General features: G+C 41.3%; 1 protein-coding gene across 4 annotated transcripts in view; it reads right to left on the bottom strand.

The window, feature by feature from the left end:
• ASAP1 (ArfGAP with SH3 domain, ankyrin repeat and PH domain 1) overlaps nucleotides 1–23069 on the bottom strand; it is a 405687-nt gene that overhangs the window by 58324 nt on the left and 324294 nt on the right. For all 4 annotated transcript variants that reach the window (XM_017965593.4, XM_008983260.5, XM_078353182.1 and 1 more), the window contains 9 exons: nucleotides 22666–22829; nucleotides 20721–20854; nucleotides 18472–18563; nucleotides 13336–13522; nucleotides 13013–13098; nucleotides 11644–11759; nucleotides 11437–11504; nucleotides 9979–10086; nucleotides 6498–6726 (listed from right to left, as the gene is read on the bottom strand). In XM_017965593.4, the coding sequence (XP_017821082.1) occupies nucleotides 6498–6726; nucleotides 9979–10086; nucleotides 11437–11504; nucleotides 11644–11759; nucleotides 13013–13098; nucleotides 13336–13522; nucleotides 18472–18563; nucleotides 20721–20854; nucleotides 22666–22829 (1184 nt within the window). The remainder of the gene's footprint in view (nucleotides 1–6497; nucleotides 6727–9978; nucleotides 10087–11436; nucleotides 11505–11643; nucleotides 11760–13012; nucleotides 13099–13335; nucleotides 13523–18471; nucleotides 18564–20720; nucleotides 20855–22665; nucleotides 22830–23069) is intronic.

The following is a 23069-nucleotide window of genomic DNA, read 5'->3' as shown; positions in this document are numbered from 1 at the left end:
GTTATATGCAAATACTACATTATTTAATATAAGGGACTTGAGCATTCCTGGAGTTCTGTTATGGGATGAGATAACTGTACATTGTGAAATGGTTCAACTGAGCTAATTAACACATGCATTACTTAATGTATATACCTTTTTTGTAGCAAGAACATTTAAAATCTACTCTCTTGACAATTTTCAAGAATACAGTACATTATTAACTATAGTTACCATGTTGTATAACAGATCTCTTAAACTTATTCTTCCTAACTGATCTAATGGTTTTCATAGTATAAAGCTTAGAAGAGTAGAAAGCTTATTTATATTTATATAAAGGACTCAGTGTAGAAGGAAGGAGCTGTTATCATCTCCACATTCAGATAGAGAAACAGGGGCATGGTGGAGTAGAGTGTGCTGGGACACTACAGAAAGTCAGCCAGGATTACATGCAGCAGGACAGGCTGCTGCCCTGGCATGGCATGTGCCACACTGCTCTGTTAACTATTTCCACACAGGAAATGGCATTAGCTATCCATCTGTCCTTCCATCTCCTTCTATGACACTAATAATTAAGAGGAAAGTACCTGTATTCAAGAGACTTAGGGCTGATTCCTTAACAATTACTCATCCACCTCGAATGCCAGAAGCACAACAAGGATTTCCTCTGCTTCTCTTTCTATACCCTGGCAGTCAGGTGACTTAGCTAGAGAGCCTCAGTCAAGGTCACTATTCAGGGCAAAAATCACAGACGATACTTCGGCCAGCACTAGGTGATTCACGTGCAACGCTTTAAGAAGGACTGGGGGAACAGATTTAAAAAGGCCAAAAACCCCAAAGCAAACCAAACCCAAACAAAAAAAACACCCTAAAACAAAACACAAATCAAGGGCGACAGTCCATGGGAAGCTTTAATATTAAGTCACTCAAATGACTGTCTTCTCATGAGATAAAAAACCGCAGGAAACTGTAAAGTCATCAATACATGAATAACACTACTGATAGGAAAATATTTCCCAAGCGAGCCTGAATCATGCAGTAGTGTACTTCCATAACGGCAGGCATCGTCATATACTGAGCAAGTCTCCACCCTTTCTACTCCTCTTCCCAACTACTGCCACAGATCTCCAAGGAAAGTTGGAGAAATGTCTAAAATGCAAACACAGCTGTGTTTGGGCACAACTGCTGCAAACATTAGATTTTCAGCAAGTCAACTATCACACCCGCAGACATCTGGTTTAGTTTGATCAGTGTTCCCTCCTTCCAGTGGCCACCTATTTCTGGGTCACGCTTTCACTGATTCTTTCTGCTGTTGTTTATGCATCTGACGAGCACTGACGAGCATCCTACTACTCTCTGTGCCAGGGAGGCAAAGGCAGCTTATTCACAGCCCTTGTCCTTGAGAAGGAGTTCTGCTTCTAACTGGAAGAGTGCACTGAAGACTTCCCTAACCCTTTTCTGAAGCTGTGAAAGCACCTCTCCTTCCTGTTCCTCCAGGAATACTCCCTACTGGCCCTAGGGTCACATTCTACTGTGTCCTCTTTCCCTGGGGCTCTGAGTGTGGGAGCTACTTCTCCCTTCTTCTTTACATTTCCAGTGCCCAGAATGTTTGTTAAACTGAACACTCACTACGTGTCAGTCACTTCATAGACATTATTTCATGCTCTCTAAGCAGTGACCCAGCAAGGAAAAAACCTAATTTTTCAGTTGAAGACTCTGAAAATCAGCAAGATCAGCTCAATGTTAGGATGAGACAAGTACAGGGCAGGATTGACCCTTATGAGAAGAAACAGTGGTCTCTCAAAAAAAAAAATTATGTATGTATGTATGCATGAATGTATGTATGCATGTATGTATGTATGTATTTTTGAGATGGATTTTTGCTCTCTTGCCCAGGCTGAAGTGCAGTGATGTGATCTTGGCTCACTGCAACCTCTGCCTCCTGGTTTTAAGCGATTCTCCTGCCTCAGTCTCCCAAGTAGCTGGGATTACAGGCATGTGCCACCATGCCTGGCTAATTTTGTGAATTATTAGTAAATAAGGTTTCATCATGTTGGCCAGGCTGGTCTAGAACTCCTGACCTCAGGTATCTGCCTACCTCAGGCTCCCACAGTGCTGGGATTACAGGTGTGAGCCACCAGGCCCGGCCACCATAGTCTCTTTTGTGTGGCACAGAAAAGAAGGCTTCTTGAAGAGGAGAAGGTGATGGTTGAACGGCTTCTCGGGAGTTCACAGCTGTCCAGGCAGCCATGGTCTGGCTTGACACAGACTGATCTGCCTTAGTTTGTTATTCTCAAACTACTGTATACACTTTAATAAGAGTATATAGTCTCTTCATCTATTCAATTTTCTCTGTGGCACCAACCCTTCATCAACAACTATCTATTATAAATCTCAGTATGCCAGACACCACGCTACTTTTGTGCAGGTTATCTGCTAGTTTATTATTTCAAAGCCAGAGCCTTTCTAAGGTAGGAAGTCTACATTGTAACAAATGTGTATGAAATGCAGAATTAACACTTACAGGTATTCACATGCTATTGAGAAGGGCTATATAACGCCTAATTCTAGAGGCCTGGCTTCACACATGAAAATGAACTGTAATTAGCCTATCAGTTGTTTGCCTTTCTAAAAGCTTAACCGGTTAGTTCTTTTAAGCATGTTAAAGAAGTTTCTTGAGATTAGAATTATCATTCATTTATTTAACACATCCTTTCTTTGAGTTAAGATGCATACCAAGTGCCAGGTCTCATTATCCAGAGCACCTGTTACAGGTCTGGGCAACAGAGTGAGACTCTGTCTCAGAAAAGGAAAATTAACAGGCTTACGTGACTTCACTCTGGCCCCAATTTCCCAAAAAAACTCTTGTAAAAGCTGAGGAGCTGTAGTAGCATCAATACCGGCAGTGGTATTCCCTGGGGAGCACTATATGCCAGGCACTGAGCTAAATGCTTATATACTTCTATTTAATCTAGACAACACTATCATGTGAGTTAGCGACTCTATGTCAGCTACAAGTTTTTGTGATTGCTACACAAAAGGTATGAAATTTTGCAATGGAAGAAAGCACATTTCTATAGCTTAAGATGCTTTCTCCCTGTATTATCTCACTGGGTTCTAACTACAATTTCACGAGGCAGGCAAGACGGAGATGGGTGAATCATCTTTTTCAATGTGGAAAAGAAGAAAAGAGAGAATCTAGTCTGACAAATCTTAAGGCCCATTTTAATTTTTTATCCTATTTCAGCCACATGTGACCTTAAGTAAGTTTCTTAACGTTTCCTGGGCTCAGTTTCCTTACCTGTAAAGTAAGTACAGATTGTGTTAATTTTTTAGTATCTTTTTGTCTCTAAAAAAAGGCACGAAGATTGCTCAAGCCCAGAAATTCAAGGGTGCAATAAATTATCATGATGCCACTGTACTCCAGCCTCAGCAACAGGGCAAGACTCTATCTCTAAAAAATAAGTAAACCTAGGTTCTATGATATTATTTTAATTAAAGTTTAAAAAGAAACTAATCTTGGCAAGCCTCAAGAACCAGTCTTAATAAACATACAGTATAAGTGGGGGAGGGCAGGGGGAGGCTACTGATCACATAAGAGACACTTCTACATACTTTTAATTTTAGAGCTTTTAGTCTCTCTGGACCCCACATCTGAAGAGGGGTTAGGAGCAAAATGTTTTGATATGGGGCTTAAGGATGGTGACTTTGGGATTCTGCGCTGCTGTGCTCCTCTGAGACTCTGGGGCACTGCTCACGCACAGCACAAGGGGGCTTTGCTTGATGGTAATTTAGGTCAAGCTTCCTTGAATTTTGATGAGGCAGCTGGAGTTTTTCGAAAATATTCCTCAGCTGGATTCAGAATAATTCTTTCTCCTTGTCCCCTTTGTGGGGACTTTATCTTGAGTGTCTGTTTCTGTCTCACCGGAAGACTTAATTTAGGGGTCTTTGTGACCCCTGAATTCAAAGTTGAGGAAATGACTTCTGCTACAAATAGGGACCTCTGCTTTACTTGTCATGGAGACCAAGCAACTCAAACAAAAGAGCCAAGACACCCTTGCTTTTATGCAAATGGTTCTATCAGTTCAACAGAAGGAAATGAAAAAACAACATAGGGGCCCCAAAACAGCATTATCTCTGCATACAGAGCATCAGCTGATCTTTACAATGTCTTCTAAGAGCTCCATTCTAAACATTACCAGTTTTCCAAATGTAAGTGCATGTGAGCTGAGCTAGTTATGAGATATTGCACAACTCAAATTCCTTATAAAAGTCATGAGAAGGCTGTACTCCCTACATCTCACCAGCAGACAGGCCAACTCTCTGAATTTGATGTCCTGCTGTGAACAGCAACGAAGAACACTCTGATTTTTGTAGGGAGGATTTCTATTTTCAATTATGGGCTTTTTCGGGGGAAGAGGGGAAAGCACTCTATCCTTAGTTGACTACAGTTGCTGTCGCCAAGTCTCAAACACTTGTTTCAGCAGCTGGAACACTAAATAAATTTAGTCTTTGTCTTCTGGGTCTTTGGTAAAGAGCTGGTTAGAATTTATTCAAGGCATGAGAGATATACTTGGCACCAAGTCAGACAGTCTACATTCTGGGTTTCTGTGTCCCCCTTGAGATAAAATTACAGAAGGGGGTGGAGGGAAGTGAGGGGGTCTCTTGGCACCCAGGATCCTGGTGTCATTTTCTCCTATAAACCATTTTCAGGACTCTCAATGACCTCGAGGCTCTCTGAACAGGCATAAGCCGTGCCTGTCTAAATAGGCCACCACTGCTATGTTGGTAACCACACTCAGAGGATGTGAAATCTTTCAGTTACTTCTTCCGTTATTGTATTTGGTCTGGAGGCTTCTCACAGTTCTCTGTAGAGCGCAGAAAGAGAATTTCTGCTCTATGTCAGACTGCTACCCTGACGGGGAATACCATTACCTACAGGGAAGCAACAACGCAGCATTCTTACAGTACGGACCTGCAGCTTGATATGTGAGTGATTTAAAAACATACGTTTTAGTACAATGTATGGAATGGTAAGAAAACACTGGTGGGTTAGACCTTTGGGCTTACATGCACTATTACTGTGTGGTCACTGGTTATCTTTGATGAGAGCTGTTCATGCCTAAGTGTTATGTTAACTTTTCTCTATTAGTTTATCATCTATGAGGCCATTTGGGGTCTCTCTAAGAACACAGCTCCCATTTATAACACTATTTGAATAGAGAATAAGCTCTAAAAAAACACTGTTTTGAATAAAGCTCACATTTCCCAGAAAATAGCCCCAGTGTGATTCAAATAGGCATGGCATTGTGTAGCGAGAGGCCTTGAAACCTGTGGGAGCACAAGCTGAGCACACAGGGAGAACCCTGCATTTGGATTTACTGGCAAAGAACAAACTTGAAGCTATAGCTCTGGGTACCTCTCAATTTTCCCTACTGGCTAGGGTAACACTTTAATGTCAGCCTGAGAGGCGCCAGCCCTGTGAGATATTTGACAACACACAGTGCAACAACCCTCCTCTGAGTAGGATTCCTCGTCCGGGTGCAATGACTCAGGCCTGTAATCCCAACACTTTGGTGGGGGAGTCAAGGCAGGAGGATCCCTTGAGCACAGGAATTGAAGACCAGCCTCAGCAACACAGCAAGACCTCATGTCTACCAATAAAACAAAACAAACAAATAAAAAAGCTGGGCATGGTGTCATGCACCTGTGGTTCTCTCTATTTGGGAGGCTGAGGTGGGAGGATCACTTGAGCCCCAGAGGTGGAGGTGGCTGAGCAAGACCTTGTCTAAAGGGAAAAAAAAAATCCTCTCCAGGTTCTGTTTCTAGAAAAATAATCCTCATTAGAGAGTACAAGAGAATGGGTTTTGCTCACACAGAACCTGGGGTTAGAATCCCTAGTAGCAGAGAACTACAGGCCAATTATTCAGCATCTCTGAACACATCCCCTCATCTACGTGATGCCAGTAACTGCATAACAGTACCTGTATCATTTTGAGACTAATACATGAGAAGTACTAGGCACAGAGCCTCTCATAAGGCAAGTGTTTCATAACTATTAACTATCACTATTATTACTAGCATCTTCCAAAGAGAGGCATTTTAATGTAGAGAAAAGTAATTCTTCAGAGAACTGAAACTCCATTCCACATCATAAGCAGCACAGGTTCTGGAGCCATGCAGACCACAGACTGAATCTCGACTTTACCTTTTACCAGTGGTGTGACCTTGGGCAAGTCACTCTACCTCGTTGAGCCTTAGTTTCCTCTTCTGTAAAATGGGCACAAAAACACATACTTCACAGGATTGTCATGAGATTAACACAAATAATGCATAAAGAGTGCCCACAACACTGCCTGTCCTGCTCTTGGTGCTGGGCAAATGGCACGGTCCCTATTTCAAGCTGCTCCTGACAACATGATCCATGCCACTCAAATGTACCTTGCACTTCTTACCTCAAAGCTGGCTACACGACCAGCTCTGAGGATGGAGTCATGACCCCTTCTCAAAGCCCGTACCTTTCCCGGCGTTTCTAGGAGGCAGAGGGGGAGCCTCCGCAGTTGGTGACGTGGGAGAGTCTGTGCTTGTGGAGACGAAGATCTGGTTGGTGAAGGCTCCATAGGAGAGCCGCTGTTTGTCCCTTGGAGTGCTGAATCCTGGAAGTGCCAGCTTGTCCTGGGGGGAGATACTGGAGGAGTGGCAGAAGCTCTGAGGTCTGGGTGAGCGCTCTTTCTTGATGGGGCTTGGCTGGCAGATGAAACAAGAAGGTGAGATAATAATGAAGGACCACCCTTCAGGTGTACAGAGAGCCTCTGCAGGGTGGGCTCAGGTGGTAATCTGGGTTCCTGTGGCTCTCTGAGCTTTACAAGGTCCGCCACAATGAGACTCATGGTGGTGAAATAGTACAAGGGAAGTATCTAGATATCACACTTTTATTTCTTTCACCACTATGAGTAATCACACTAGTGAAACACTGGTTAGGATCAGCGGCAGTGTCAGAAGCATAGTGTTAAGGTCACAGGTAGATTTAGCCTTTAATTAGCAATGTCCTTCAGAATGCAGGACGTTTTTAGCAACATTTGAATATATTTCCACCTACTTCTAATTTGCTACATTAAGTTTTCTTCCCTCCTCAATCCTTTAACGTTCAAGTTCTCATTCTTTGCCTCTTTTATATCCCCCTGCAAAGTAAATGGATTCACACCCACTGCCCCCAACACAATAATGACTTACAGATCTGTAAATCCAACCCCAACTACTTGGGTTCCAAACCATTTTCAATGTCCCATGAGGTATCTCTGGTATTTGCAATTGTGGTGATGACATTAGAATCCACTCAACTGCCCAAGTTAGAAACCTCAGTGTCACCTAGACTCCCTGGTTCCTGCAGACACCTCGGAAACACCCCTCAAAGCCACTCCTAGTCAGGTGCTCATCAGCTCCCACTACAGCTCTAGCCTCTGGAATGGCCACTTCTCCAGTTTCTTTTCTCCAGTCCATTTTCCACATTGCAGCCAGAACTGGTAGGAAACTGCTCTTTTAGACAACAAACCTCTTGGGGCTTCTTACTGATGCACGAAAAACCCAAAGGCCAGACTTGGCTCATAAAGCTGTCTTGATCTGGTTTGCTTGACTCCAAGGCAGATGCCAGCCTCTCCCCACCCATCCATGCGAATGCGGCTCACACATAGTGCTTCTCTCCATTCCTGAGACATCCAGGCTCTACCACGACTCCTTTCCTTGGCACATGCTGTTCTCCATCACTGGAATGATGCATTCCACTCCACTTCTTTCCCTGGCAAGCCTCTACCTATTCTTAGAAACCCGTCTCCAATGTCCTTGAGAAGGTCTTCACTGCTTGCCAAGACTAAGACAGCTGCTTGATACTTTGAAAACCTCTTGGGAATTTTCCCAAACCCTTATAATGGTTATCACATCTTATTATAATTTATCTCCTCCTTAAGCTGTTAATGCCTTGAGGACCTCTTTGGCCATTCCCTACATCCTGCCTGGGATAGAGGAAATGTCCAATACCTATGCAATCAATTAATACATGAACGAACTTTCAGAGGTAGTTAACTGCCTATAAGGAAAACCCAGTGAGAAACGGGCTTAATCCTACAAACTGTCTTCTACTAGCTAGGAGACTTTACGATGTCCCTTATGTATGAGACAGGGTCTCACTCAGACACTCAGGATGGAGTACAGTGGTGGGATCTTGGCTCACTACAGCCTTGACTTCCCGGGATCAGGTGATTCTCCCACCTCTGCCTCCCGAACAGCTGGGACCACAGGTGCGCACCACCACGGCCAACTAATTTTTATATTTTTTTTGTAGAGAGGTTTCGCTCTGTTGCCCAGGCTGGTCTCAAGCTCCTGGGCTCAACCAATCCATACGTCTAAGCCTCCTAAAGTGCTGGGATTACAGGTGTGAGCCATGGCACCAGACTATGGACTTTCAATAAAGATGATCTGAGATAACCTAAGTGCTTAAATCTGTCTAATCCATATTTAATGAACATCATGCCTTAATGATGGCACACATTCTGAGAAATGTGTTAGGTGATTTTGTTCTTGTGTGAACATCATAGAGTATACTTACACAAACCTAGATGGAATAGCCTACCACATATTTAGGTTATATGGTATAGCTGATTACTCCCAGGCAACAAACCTATACAGCATGTTACTATCCTAAACATTGTAAGCAACTATAACATAATGGTAACTACTTGTGCATCTAAACATAGAAGAGATAAAATAAAAATATGGTATATACGAGTAAAAAATGGTACTTTCCAGGAATGGAGCTTGAAGGACTGGAATATAATCTGAATGTGAGTGAATGGCCTAGGTGAGCAAAGGCCTAGGACATTACCGTATACTTTTATACTACTCAGTGTAGTAGGTCTGTTTATACCAGCATCCCCACAACCATGTGAGGAACACATTGCACTACGGTATTATGACATCTATGACACCACTAGGTGATAGCTATTTTTCAGTTCCATTATAATCTTACAGGGATCCCCACTGAGTATGCTGTGTGTTGTGGACTAAAACGTTATTATATGGTGCATGATTATGTTCAATAAATAACAATTGTTGTTTACTTAATAATTACTTGAAGTTTAATTTTATTTTTGTTTACTTCTGGTTTGGTTTTTTTAAGACATAGGTTCTTGCTCTGTCATGCAGGCCAAAGTGCAGTGGTGTGATCATAGCTCACTGCAGCCTCAAATTCCTGGGCTCAAGCAATCCTCCTACCTCAGCCTCTCGAGTAGCACCACCATGTTTTATTGATGGATTTATCTACTTTGTAGAGACAGGGTCTCACCATTTTGCTCAGGTTGGTCTCGAACTCCTGGCCTCAAGCGATCCTCCTGCCCTTGGCCTTCCAAAGTGCTTGGATTATAGGCATGAACCACCATGCTCAGCCTCAAGGTTAATTTTATGTCAGCAGGCTACAATGTCCTGGTGTTTGGCCAAACACCAGTTTGGATGTTGTTGTAAAGATATTTTTTAGATGCAATTACCATTTAAGTGAGTAGATTTCGAGTAAAGAGAACTGCCCTTCATGATGTGGGTGAGTTTCACCTAATCAGCCAAAGGGCCTAAGAGAAAGGACCGAGGTCCTCTAAAGAGGAAGGAATGCTGCCTCCAGACTGTGTGCAGCCTGAAGACCGCAACATTCACTCCTGCTGGATTTCCAGCCTGCTGGCCTGCCCTGTGCATCTTGAACTTGACAGCTTCTTCAATCATGTGAGCCAATTTCTTAAAAAAAATTTCTCTTTCTCTATCCTATTGGCTCTGTTTCTCTGGACAACCTTAATATAGCTGTTAAATGGTGCCCAATAAGGACTGAACAACAAAAATGGCCTTGGTACATCAAATTATAAAACTACGATCAATCAATCTCACTAAAAATGGATCTTGTCTACACAGAGTAGAAAAGCTGGGGTAAGTGCTAAGGAATTCCAGGATATAATTTATACTCACTTTGTCATCCAGATCATCATCACTTTCATCCATCTCCTCCTGTCTAAGATTCCACTCATATTCTACATGGACATGTGGATTGAACTTTCCAGATTTAGCCTGGGAAAGCTGGAAGGAACAGCAAATGTGCACCATTTTAATTTAAATGAAACACCTCAATATTATACAAACACTAAGCAAATCCCACCCTCCTCCTCGTTTTCAATGAATCAGCTACAGGTGTACTACAGGCAAAATTCTGATTAGACAAGCTACATTGCTGCATGACAGGCTCAAGAAGAAATGCAAAGAACTACAGGCAGAGCCTTCTTTATTCTGATAACTTGACTTGTCTCCAAAATTAAAAGCTTTCTTCTTATTAAATGGGCCTCAAACTTGCAAATTCCTGGCTGAAAGGCAAAATGTGTCTTTGAAGTTTAAGAGTTAGGCTTTTAAGGTCCCAGTCCAATCTGTGGCCCCATTTTCTCATTCATAAAATGGAAGAAGGGATAACTGTCTCAAAGGATTCTTTTAAGAATAAAAAGGCCCAGCTGCTGGGCCTGGAACATGGCACTTAGCAGAAACTCAAGAGAAGAACACTAATGTGAAGGCTCAGAGTTGCTAAGCAAAACTAGTGGGGTCAAAAAAAGTGAGTGTGCACAGAAAGGGGAGGGGCTAGGAGAACAGTGTGTTACCATTTTGAAGACCACTGCACTCTGAGCTTTACTTGCCCAAGTTTTGGAATCAGCTTCTCATATAATTCTTTACTGTTAAGCTTCAGAGAAAGTCTAACGGTCTGGGAAATAAAAAGCATGACCTCAATCCACAAGCCTATCTGGTAATAACAACTCTCAAAAGCTTTTCAGCTCCTTTAACTGCATTCCAAAGACAAGTGGATGACAAATTTATCATTTTACCACTTTTTCTCCCATCCAAGTATTAACCAGGCCTGATCTTGCTTAGCTTCTGAGATCAGATAGATGAGATTGGGTGTGTTCAGGGTGGTATGGCTGTAGACCATTTGACCACCTTTTGTAATGTAGCACAGTGCTTATCTGAATTTCTTTAGTCAATGTTAAAAAAAAAATGAACTTGCTTTTTTTTTGAGACGGAGTCTCGCTCTGTCACCAGGCTAAGTGCAGTGGTGCGATCTTGGCTCACTGCAACCTCTGCCTCCCAGGTTTAAGTGATTCTCCTGCTTCAGCTTCCCAAGTAGCTGGGACTACAGGAGCATGCCACCACGCCCAGCTAATTTTTTTATTTTTAGTGGAGATGGGGATTCAACATGCTGGCCAGGACGGTCTCGATCTCTTAACCTTGTGATACGGCTACCTTGGCCTCCTAAAATGTTGGGACTATAGGCGTGAGCCTCTGTGCCTGGCCTGAATCTGCATTTTTAATATTCAATTCCAGTTTCTCAGAATGACACTTTTAAGGCAGACAATGTCTAATAAATCTCCCATGTCCATTTTTGCTTACCAAATCTTCACACTGAGTAGCTTTTAGTCTCTTTGCTATGTCTAGGGCAGTTTCTCCAGCCTGGTTAACTGAAATAGAGAAAAAATTAATTTGCATAATTATCTAGGAAACACCTTAAAAAAAGGCAAGGAACAACAATGACATAACAATGTAACATGCATCACATGCTCTTATTACAGTCATGAAGACACTAGGACACACTCTTACCTATATCCACAGTGGGCTTGCTCCTGAGCAGAAGCTTCAAACATTCAGGTTTACTGTACATACTACAGTAGTGTAGAACTGTATTTCCCAAGGCTGTCTGTTTATCCAGGTTCCCACTGAAAAGTCAGATGGTTAGAAAAAATGACTTACTCTGTAATTTAAAACTACAGATTAGCACCTATTTTTGTGCTGACAACTGAGTCAAATTTGAGACCTACTTATTACAGAGAAAATTATGTTTCTAACCTAGATTTATAAGCAATATAGTGGTAACAACTAGCATTTACTGAGAGTGCCAGGAACTATGGGACAGACATTGTTTCTTAATGGTACATGTATTAGTTCATTGAATCTTTACAACCATCTGATGGGGTAAGTACTAATAATAGCCTCTTTTACAGATAAAAAAACCTAAAGCACAGAGAGGCTGAAGTGCTTGCTTTCAAGATTTTCAGGATGGGTATGGTGAAGCAGGGATCTGAACACAGGTATTCTGTCTCTGGAGCCAATGCTTTGACCCGCTATGCTATGTTGTCTCTGAAGAAGAAACCTGGACTTTTATATAATTTGGCTTGTGTCTATGCACCATTCTTCCTATACGGGTTCCGATCCCCTAATATTTTGATCATCTTCTTTGGATGAGCTCTAGTCCCTCCTCACAAATCTGTTGCTTACAGAACAGCTAAAGAATAAAGAAGGAATCCAGCAAGTCCAAACTTCCTGTTTCACTATTATACTTCCATTAGTATGTCCCAAACTTGAATGAGCTACTGATCCAGCCACACACACTGCTGCTGTTTCATATGAAATTTATGAACAATGAAAACTCAAAAATCTGGTTAACCTGTGCTGTTAAGTCTTCTCTCTTTTAACCTCTCCTAATGGTTGGGAAATGTGTCCAGTCTGTGCAGAAGAGTTTTGAATACAAACAGAATTTTACATTTATAAAGGCCAAGGGGTGGCAAATTATAGCCTGCAGGCCATATCTAGTTCACTATCTGTTTTTATAAATAAAGTAATAAAGTTTTATTGGAATTGAACCATACTCGCTTGTTTACACATTGTCTATGGCTGCTTTCACACTAACATGGCAGAACTGAATAGCTCTGACAGAGACACTTCATGCCTGCAAAGCCAATACATATATATTAACCTTAAAGATCAGATTTTGTTTGGAGAAAACAAAAACCCCACAACCCAAAGGATGGGATTTTACATTTCGAGACATCTCCCAGTAAAAAATATTTTTTATATCTAGCATGATACAGAAAAAGCTTGCCAATTCCTGATCGAGGCCACTGATAGGACTGGTTTGTGTTAATTTATAAGGCATATTCAGGTAATTCAATAGAGAAAACAAAAACCATACCAGTTTTGTACAAGGAAGTCAACCAAATGGAGCGATGTCTGGTCTGCAGTTCGGACGGCAAGGTGAAGGGCTGTCTCCCCAAGCTCCTAAAAAGGGAAGAAAAAGTATAAATAAGTGGATCATATGCTCTGCCTAGGGAAGTGTCATATACATTAGTCGAAGTAATTATAAGGAGCACACATTTTCACTCTCAAAATCTCTTGATTTAGACATGGTCACCCAATGTATAAGAGTCTCATTGTATAGTATAATTTTAAAATAAGTCACCTTTTAAACCGATTTTCCACATTACTCTTTATCCTATGATTTTAGTGAGGACTTACCTGCCCAGGTTCTAGCAGTGGTTCCATTAGCTCTACCCCCTCTGCATAGACTTGAATTAGTGCAAGTAAATCCCTGGATTTGATGGCCTCAAGCAATTCATTTAGTTTAGCTGATGAAGTTGAACAGGTCTTCCTTGAAAACCTATGATCTACATACTTTGCAGTGATATATTCTTTTCGCACAGTCCTAAAACACAAGATAAAATAAAGAATTTTTATTTTCCAAGTGCTAAGAAAGGTTTATGTTTTTCTGACAAACATTTCTCTTTGTGAAGTTATTTTAATTAAGATATGCTTCTTTTCACCATTCAAACAAAACAGGTTTTAGACCAAATTATTCCAATAGAGACAGAATAAAGAAAATACTATGTATTTAACTAATATATACAGGTAATAAATATAGTTACGAAGTAAACTATATTTATTACCTGTATATATTAGTTAAATACATAAATCACAGCAAATTTCTTTTTCATCTTGACCAACAGCATGAGAAATCAAGTGTAAATACTTCAAACTCTGATATATATGAGAAAATTAAAAAATTTAAGAAATTAAACACATTATAAAAGATCAATTAACAGTTTTCAGAGCTTCATGGAAAGGATTTTTGTCATCTGATGTAACTTCCTATTTATTTTATGAAATTTTTAAAGGGTGGGGTCTCGCTATGTTGCCCAGACTGGTCTTGAACTCCTAAGGTTAAGCAATTCTCCTGCCTTGGTCTCCCAAAGTGCCGGGATTACAGCCGTGAGCCAAAATCTGGCCATAACTCTCCATTTTATAGGTGAAGAAACTGAGGCTCAGAAAGGTTGTCACTGAAGCAACTACCCCAGGCCAAGCATTGAGCTCCAAAGGGGTGAAGGTTAGCTATCTTTCCCGCAGAAGTTTTGGTGTGGGAGCACGACACCACATGGGTAACATGCCCAAACCCTGAAGGGGTGAGGTACTTTTTCCTTCTCTTGAGAAATCACCTTTCTCACTTTAGTTCAAGTATTTCTGGTAGGACTCAGCTTACCTCTCAGCGACAGGGGTGAGTATATAACCTAAGTGGCCCAATGGTTGCCCTGGTCACCTCTGGGCAAAGACTAAAATGAAAGTCAGCTATGAGGAAAGGAGAGGTAAGAGTCAGGGAAAGAGAGCTAGGGTACATGTGACGCTGTCTGATAGCCTGGATCCAGCTGTATCTGAATCCATCCCTTTAATTTCCCAGTTACATGAGTTTAAAAAAGACAGTAAATGGACTTCAGATTACATCCTAGTTCTACAACATCCCAGCTGTGTGACCATGGGAAACTGCTTAATCTTCATGAGCTTTAGGTTTTTTTTAAAAAATCTGAAAATGTAGATAAGACATTGGTATATTTTGAATTAAAGGATGTAGTTTCTAAGAAGTGTTTTCTACCTTCTGAGAGGGCTCTAACACAAAGGATATAAACTTTCTTGCTCAAAAATATGCATTCCACCTGTGGAAGCTGTTGCTATTTCCAACACCTCACAGTCAGGCAACACAGTTTAACATTGTGCCAATACCTTTTTCTTTCATTCTGGGTTGGTAGTAAAAAGAGTTGAGCTGGTTGATGATGGCACATAGCCTCTGGTCTTTTCTCAACTCTATGCAGTTGAGAAAAGACCAACTGATTTTATTAAGTAACCAAGTGCTCATGCTCATGGGTGTCCTTTATGCTTAGGTCAAAGTCCCTTTAGGATAGCAAGAGCCTGATGAATTAGAAGACTTCCAGTAACCAAAAGAATGGCCCAAGCCTGGCTTCTGAGGCCTCTGCTGCATGTGTCTTACATAAGGTGTGAATGGCAGTTATTGTGTTGATGAATGGAGCAACAGACTTAAAAATTAAATGGCTCTTGATTCAAGTCTGAGACCAAATGCTAACTATGTGACCTTGGGTAAATCAAGTTCTTGCTGTGCCTCAGTTTCCTCACCTGTAAAACATTAGTAATCATAGCTGCCTGGTAATCATAGGAAGCAAATTATGGGTAAGGAAAGAAGAATGATGCATGCCTTAGGAGTTCATTTGAAAGCTTCCTTCCCATTATTATCTATAAGGGCAGAACTAGACTTCAAGATGCAAAGTTGTGGGGAGGTAGATCTTACATTTCTGTTTCCATGCATTCATCTGTGTTTCAGGAACATCTGCAGATGGCTTCATATCACTGGAAGTACCATGCGATGCCACACAGTTATTTGGAAGAAATGATGCAGAGGGTGCTCAGGTATCACATGATCACCTGGATCACCCTGAAAATCACCTCTACCCTTAGGTCTCTAATTCTGTGTCCAGAGGAAGTATCTGGCCTCTTACTAGCCACAATACCTTCAACTTTTTGTGGGCATTCAGCCCATGGTTTCCTGACAATTTAAGGTTTTCTGACAGTGGAGTAATAGGGAGAATGGAAAATAGATCTGTCTGGAAATCTGGACACTAGAATTCTAGTACTATGGTTGATAAAGACAACTTTTCTCCTCTGTCCCCTTAAACCCAGGCCTCTCCTTTTCTACTCCATTTTCATTAAAGCTACCATCTATTTACCTAGAGGTAAAACCTTGGGTGTTACCTTGACAAGAGTCTTAAACATCACATATGAAAACTGATTAGCAAATCCTGTTGGCTCTCACTTCAAAATATATTGGGAAGTCCACTACATTTCATTACCTTCACTGCTACCACCTTTGTCCAGTTTATCTTCAGTGCTCAGTGGATCTGGTCTAACAGCTTCTCCCCGGCCTGTTTCCATAGGCACCCAGGCTCCGCCACACTCCCCACAAGTCTGTCCTTCACACATCAGTTACAGCTGGGTTTCCCAACCTCAGCCCTACTGACATTTGGGGCTGGGTAATTCTTTTATCTGGCAGCTGTCCTATGCATTGTACAATGTTTAGCACCAACCCTGACCTCTACCTGCTGGGTGCAGTAGCACCTGTCCAAGTCATGACAACTGCATGTCTACAGACACTGCCAAATATCCTCTGAGAGCAAAGTCACCCTTGGTTGAGAACCAGTAACACATGATCAACTTAAAATATAACGCATATCATGCCACTCCTGTTTAAAACTTCTCAATCACACTTGTAGTGCATGACCTACATGATCTGGTCCCATCTCCATCCTGCCCAGCATTCCCCAAATGCTCAGTTCTCTCCTGCCACACCTTCTTTCAGGTCATAGTTCAAACATACCTTACTTTTGGGGCACCCACAATGACTGTTTCAGCTGCCTGGCTGCTCCCCACAGGGAGGGGCCCTCATGCCCTTCAGCTCTGCTTTCCCCATCTTCAACCTGAAAAAAAGTCCCCTCCCCCTTCTCCACACACTTCAACACCTCCTCTTGTTGTACTTTCTTCATAACACCTAATACAATGTGCAATTGTATTACTGACATTTTAATTCCCTGTGTTTTCCTCTCCTCAGCCAGAATGTAAGCAGGACAGAACTCTGTCTTGTTTGTACTGTATCTTCAGCACCTACAAGAGTGCCTGGAGCAGGGAAGTTGCTTCATAAGGAGTTGATCAAGGACTAAATGAGTGATTAAACTGCATGTTACAAGAGGTTCATTTTATGCCTCTGGGTCACTGACCAAACAAAACAGTAGTAGTAGTGGTAGTAGCAATACTTACACAGCACTTACTACAGACCAATAATAGTAATTTTCATAGATACTTATACAGCACTTACTACAGACCAAATGCTACTCCAAGCACTTCTTTTGAGACGGAGTCTCACTCTGTCATCCGGGCTGGAGTACAGTGGCATGATCTTAGCTCACTGCATCTCCACCTCCCAGGTTCAAGCGATTCTCCTGTCTCAGCGTCCCAAGTAGCTGGAACTACAGGCGTGTGCCACCATGCCTGGCTAGTTTTTTGTACTGTTAGTAGAGAGGGGGTTTCACCGTGTTAGCCAGGATGGTCTCGATCTCCTGACTTTGTGATCTGCCTGCCTTGGCTTCCCCTAAGTGCTAGGATTACTGATATGAGCCACCATGTCTGGCTGCTCCGAGCACTTTTTACTCAAGCCCCTTGTTACCACAACCCTCCGAGGTAGACATATGTTCTGGATGAGGAAGCTAAGGCAGAAACAAAGTTACTTGTCCAAGGTCACATAGTTTAGAAAATGGCAGAGCTATGTTATGAATTCTAGCAGCCTGGCTTTAAAATCTATGGCCTTAACCACTACATTAGAGATACTGGAGAATCACTGACATTTTGAAGGCAAAAGCCTTACAGAGGCCAAATGACTAGATGAGGCATGAAGCCGACCAGGCAGCGCTGATACTGTTTTCCACATGAGAAACAGGACATAAAAATCCATGCTGTTATGATGTTAATTCGACAGCAGGGTCTTCAAGGTTTGGGTCATGCAAACATTTCAAAAATGCTGGTGTGGACAAGACTGCACTGTGTATGCACTTGGGAACTTACTGTTACGAAGCTGGCAAAATAACTTACATCTTATTTCTTCATGGTAGTTTTATGATCAAATTAACTTCTGAAAAGCCTTTTCAGTGTAATCTGTGCTTTTTTTTCATTTGCATACTGTTCTGTTGTGAGGCTCTACCATAGAGTATTTCATCAGATGCCTACAGATGGATACTTGTTTTGTTTCTAATCTTTTTCTATTACAGAATAGGAATAAATTCCTAGGAGCGGGACTGCCGAGTCAAAGCGTAAATACATTTATAATTTTGGTAAATATGGTTAATTTGTTTTTCATAGTGTACCATTTTGCACTCCCACTGGCAATACTATGAGACAGAATGTCAGTTTCCCCAGTCTTGCTGAGTGGGTTTGTAAGCATTTGGATTTTTGCCAGGCTAACAGGAATCTCCCATTGTCTTGGAATGTCTCTTACTTATCACAATACGTCATGTTTTTGAGAGAACTGCCCCCATGACAATCTGTGCTCCACAGAGCACAGACTCAGCTGCAACTACAGAAGGGAAGGTGAGGGTGAAAAGAATCTGTGCATTCTGGTAATACATTTCTAAATACTCTGCTTTCCCCTGATAATGGAATTTGCACTGAAATAAAAAAAAAATGTAAAAAACTAAGAAGTTTTTTGGGAGGGTAGAAAAATAATTATAGAATGGTAAAAAAAATGTTCAATATATCAGAAATACTTACATATCACTTGAAGGCGTTGGTTTTGGTGAGGGGCTGGGTAAATTTGCTTCCATAATATCATTAAAACTATTGTTTCCTACATTCTTGGCCAGCTGTAATAGAAAGTAAAAAAAAACCACAATATAGTAAACTCTTTACTACTAGTTAAAAGTATCCTATTATTTACTTTTGAGATTTCTGAATATGTGTTTTCCCTCATTTGACTTAGAATATAAACCACCATCCATCTGGTCAACAAATATTTACTGAGCATCTACTATGTGCCAGGCACCAAACTAAGTGCTGGAAATGCAGTGATGGGTAAACCATGTTCCTTTTCCATAGGTGCTCATAGTCTAGTGGGGCCACTGACAAGGAATCAATCATGTCTATATTTATGTGATAAATGCTAAAATAGAATCTGGTCCTACACACATACAAACGATCTCAGATTACAGAGAGAAGGCTCCATGTGAGCTTAACCATAGGTTAAACTTTTAATGAACAACAATAGCTTTTCAACCACCATCACATCTCCTTTTTATATTGAACACATTTACTCCCTCAACAGAAAAGCACATAGGATTATTCTGTATTTGGGAACAGATTAAGATGCTGCAGGTAGCAGAGGACCCAGGAAGCATTTTGCTTCTGGTTTCAAGATAATTCTAAGAAAATTTGTCCTGACGGGCCTCTATTCATTTCATGAATTCTGGGATGCAAAGTTTAAGAAACATACATGCAACCAGGTCTCTGGGGAAAAAAATCTTGGGTTAACTGCAGGGCAGTTAAAATTTGGGATTTGGACTTTCCTCTTTCTTGTCATCAAACTGGATTTCATTAATACAGGTCAAGGATATGAGTGACATCATTTCTGTACTAAACAAGAATGTGTTTCAGATGTTAGGACTCTGTCTTTTCTCTAGAATCCAGAAGTGAACTAGGGAGCTGAGTATCAGCATAGTAACTTCCTACCTTCTAAATTAAAAGGAATGTCTTGTATTGTGCATAGAATATAAGGCAGATCACGATTGCTTGGTGAATGCTCACATGGCCAGGTCTGCTGACTGGATCACTAAATGCCCATTTTGGTACTTTTCTCCAGTCAAGGCTAATGATAAGCTAGACTTTCAGCCTTTTTTTTTGAGCCCAGGTTCACTCAGGTTCAGCGCAACAGTGAGCCTCCTGTCTGAGAAGTCATATTTTATTTAAAAATTTCACTCTTAGTACAAAGACTCTTTCTCCCAGTGCACCAGTGTTAAAATTATGCAAGACAAGGCATGTGTCCAGTAGGCTTCCTACTTGCGGGATGCCAAGTAGGGCTCCCCTTCTGTTTTTTGGTATATCTCGGGGAGCTATTTGAACCTGATGACAACTCCAGATCTGGGTGACTCATGATGGGGAAGTACAGAGGTTAAAGGAAAACAAGTTTAAGTGTACATAACCCCTTTTTTGAATTAAGAAGCCAAGCACCGCAACTTTACACAATTTCTTCACTTACCACCTAAAGAAGTTTTTGGCAGGGCACAGTGGCTCACACCTGTAATCCCAGCACTTTGGGAGGCTGAGGCGGGCAGATCACCTGAGGTCAGGAGTTTGAGAACAGCCTGACCAACATGGAGAAACCCCATCTATACTAAAAATACAAAATTAGCTGGGTGTGGTAGCACGTGCCTGCAATCCCAGCTACTCAGGAGAATCACCTGAATCCGGGAGGCGGAGGTTGCGGTGAGCGGAGATTGCACCACTGCACTCCAGCCTGGGCAACAAGAGCAAAACTCCGTCTCAAAAAGAAAAGCAGTTATGGGTTAGCGAGTAGCTGGTTTTATAACAATAGTTAACAAGCCACTCCTAATTCATGTGTACTTTTACAAACTTAGAAATAATAAAAAGAAAATTGAGATAAACTCTTCAGTCATTACTTATAACAGAAGCCATGAAGTAATGTGAACATTTGAGTTTAAATGCTATTTCAGTGAGTCATATGAAAACTAATTAATAAAGAAAAAAGAGTTTTGAAGAAGCCCATCCCAAAAGAAAAGAGCCAGTTTCATTGAGCTAATTATAGACATGTATGATTCACTTTCTTCAAATAGGGAACAGAAACAGCATTACACACCATAAAAGTTACATTTTAAACATCTATGCAAACTCATAAAATTCAGGAATTATAGTTCTTTGTACTCAGCAGAATCCAAAAAAAAAACAAAACAATATATTAAAATTACTCATGACAATATTATTCTTCCCAAGTACAGGTCACTACTTACCAAGAGTTCAGAAGTTCCTAATTTGTCTAGTTCCAAAGACTGAATGCGAGAAATATGAACCCCCATTTCCCTATGGATGCCAGAACATTCTATACAGGTCAAAATACCCAAATTGGTTGAAAGCCAGGTAGGTTCTGTGGAAAGAATTTTGAAGACAATGAAACAAACAAGATATTTAATTTTAGTGTGCCAACTACAGAGGAAGCTCAAACAATAGCAGTATAACTTGTTAAGAACTATGAAGGAAAGACTTAAATAAAAGAAATAGACTCTTGTGGTTTAGCTTAGGGACTACTATAACAGTTTCCTTTTGAAACTGAAATGAAAACAAGATTAAACACTTTATCCTTGTGAAAATGTGAGAAAGGCTTTTCTTACGAGATCCTATGCAATACCTTTAGGCCTTGTGAGAGATGTTCCCTCACTGCCACTATAACCGCTGACAGTGATGGACTGAATGAAGGTCTATGAAGTACTGCTCACAGGTGAATGGATTCTATAGCCATCATTAACCTCCAAGTTGTAACTAACATTAACCCATCAGTTCATGGTCATGGCTTCCCCATGAGCATCTCTTAGTAATAAGACAGCTGTAAATAATGAACACCAAATGTTTAGTGACCTAAGGTCTTTTTTTCTACAACCTCCAATGGCCCTAGAGCAGTGGGAACTATTACTTCTATGTTAGCAAAATCTTCAGTGTTCTTTCTCTGGGTCAAGCTTCTTTCTGACTGGTCAATGCCTCAGATTTTACTACGTGTCTGCCATTTCCTGATCCTATGTGTGTCACTATCCTACATGTACACAATAATGGCAGAAAATCTGAGACTTCTCTCTGAGGTCCTTATGGCGTCTTGTGTAGAAAATCCAGTTTCACAAGTAAAACAGTAAAAAAGGTGTATCATAGTGCTTAATAACACCAGGCTTACATCCTGGTTCTGACCCCTACTAGCTGTGTAACCTTATGCAAGTCATTCAACCTCTCTGAGTCCTAGTTTCTTCATCTGTAAAATGGGAAAATGGGAATATTGAGATCTTGCTCACAGGGCTTCTGCAAAGATTCACTGAGATAAGCAAAACACCTAGCACGATTCTCAATACAGTAGGAGCACTCAATGTTAGCAGCTGCCAATAGATAGATAATATAGTGCTATTTGTAAATAAAAGTTTGGGAGACAGTGGTATAGAAGTTAGGGAGAGTTTGGCTGAGTAGGAAGGAAGGAAAATCTGTACCACGTCAGTTAATTTCACATAAACCATTTCTTTCTTTTTTTTTTGTGAGATGGAGTCTCGCTCTGTCACCCAGGCTAGAGTGCAATGGGGTGATCTCGGTTCACTGCAACCTTTGCCTCCTGGGTTCAGATGATTCTTCTGCCCTAGCGTCCCAAGTAGCTGGAATTACAGGCACCTGCAACCTTGCCCAGTTAGTTTTTGTATTTTCACCATGTTGGGCAGGTTGGTCTCTAACTCCTGACCTCAAGTGATCTACCTGCCTCAGCAAAGTGCTAGGATTACAGGTATGAGTCACCATGCCATAGAAAGAGACTGACCCATTTTTTAGGATAAGAAAAGTGTTAATCAGAATAGTAGAGGGAGTCGGTGTGAGACTGTCCAGGCTGTGAGTGGCAGACTGTGATACAAAATGTGGACTCCATGACCCCTACTCTCTCTATAATGTCCATGGTGCTTATATATGTCCTAGACCTTATAGGAAAGGTAGTATTTTGGCAGTGACATCTAGGAGAGCAAGAGGGGCTTTCCAGGTAGAGAAAACAGCAAGGTAAAAGGAGATCAGTGGTGGGAATTATCATGTTGGGACTATGTGTTTTGTGTGTGATTGTGAGTGTGTCCACTGGGGTTAAGACTTTTCAATAACTAGATCATTTTATATTCTACAGGAAGAGAAAGGATGTTGTAAAAGCTCGTTCAAATATGGGACAAAAACCTGATGAGCCACAGTCGCAGCAAATGTCATTCCCTGGGAGCCGCTGGACATCCTCAATAATGGCTTTTGTCAGGTCTTCCAGGCTGTTCTCTCCCGCACTCTGCTCTCCACGGAAGGCCATGGTTAGGGCCTCTTCTTTGCTATTTGTCAATACTGATATCCATCTGTTGGCAAAAACATAAGAGGAAAAAGGACTTTATAAGAGCATGGTCATTGTTTTCTTCCTCCACTGCAAGAAAATCTACTTCTGTCAAGTAATACCGAAAGAGAAACCCCCCCCTACCAAATGAGCAATAAAGTGAGGAAAAACGAATAAATCCAACTTGAAGGAAAGTGAGAGTTAAAGAATGGAAAGTTACACATAGGGGAAAATGAGAGATGAGAGGAGCAGACGAGTGAGAAAA

Source organism: Callithrix jacchus, chromosome 16 (genome assembly GCF_049354715.1).
Source record: "Callithrix jacchus isolate 240 chromosome 16, calJac240_pri, whole genome shotgun sequence".
NCBI classification, from domain to species: domain Eukaryota; kingdom Metazoa; phylum Chordata; class Mammalia; order Primates; family Cebidae; genus Callithrix; species Callithrix jacchus.
Note: the sequence above shows the minus strand (reverse complement) of the source record. Positions and strands in the feature narration are given on the sequence as shown.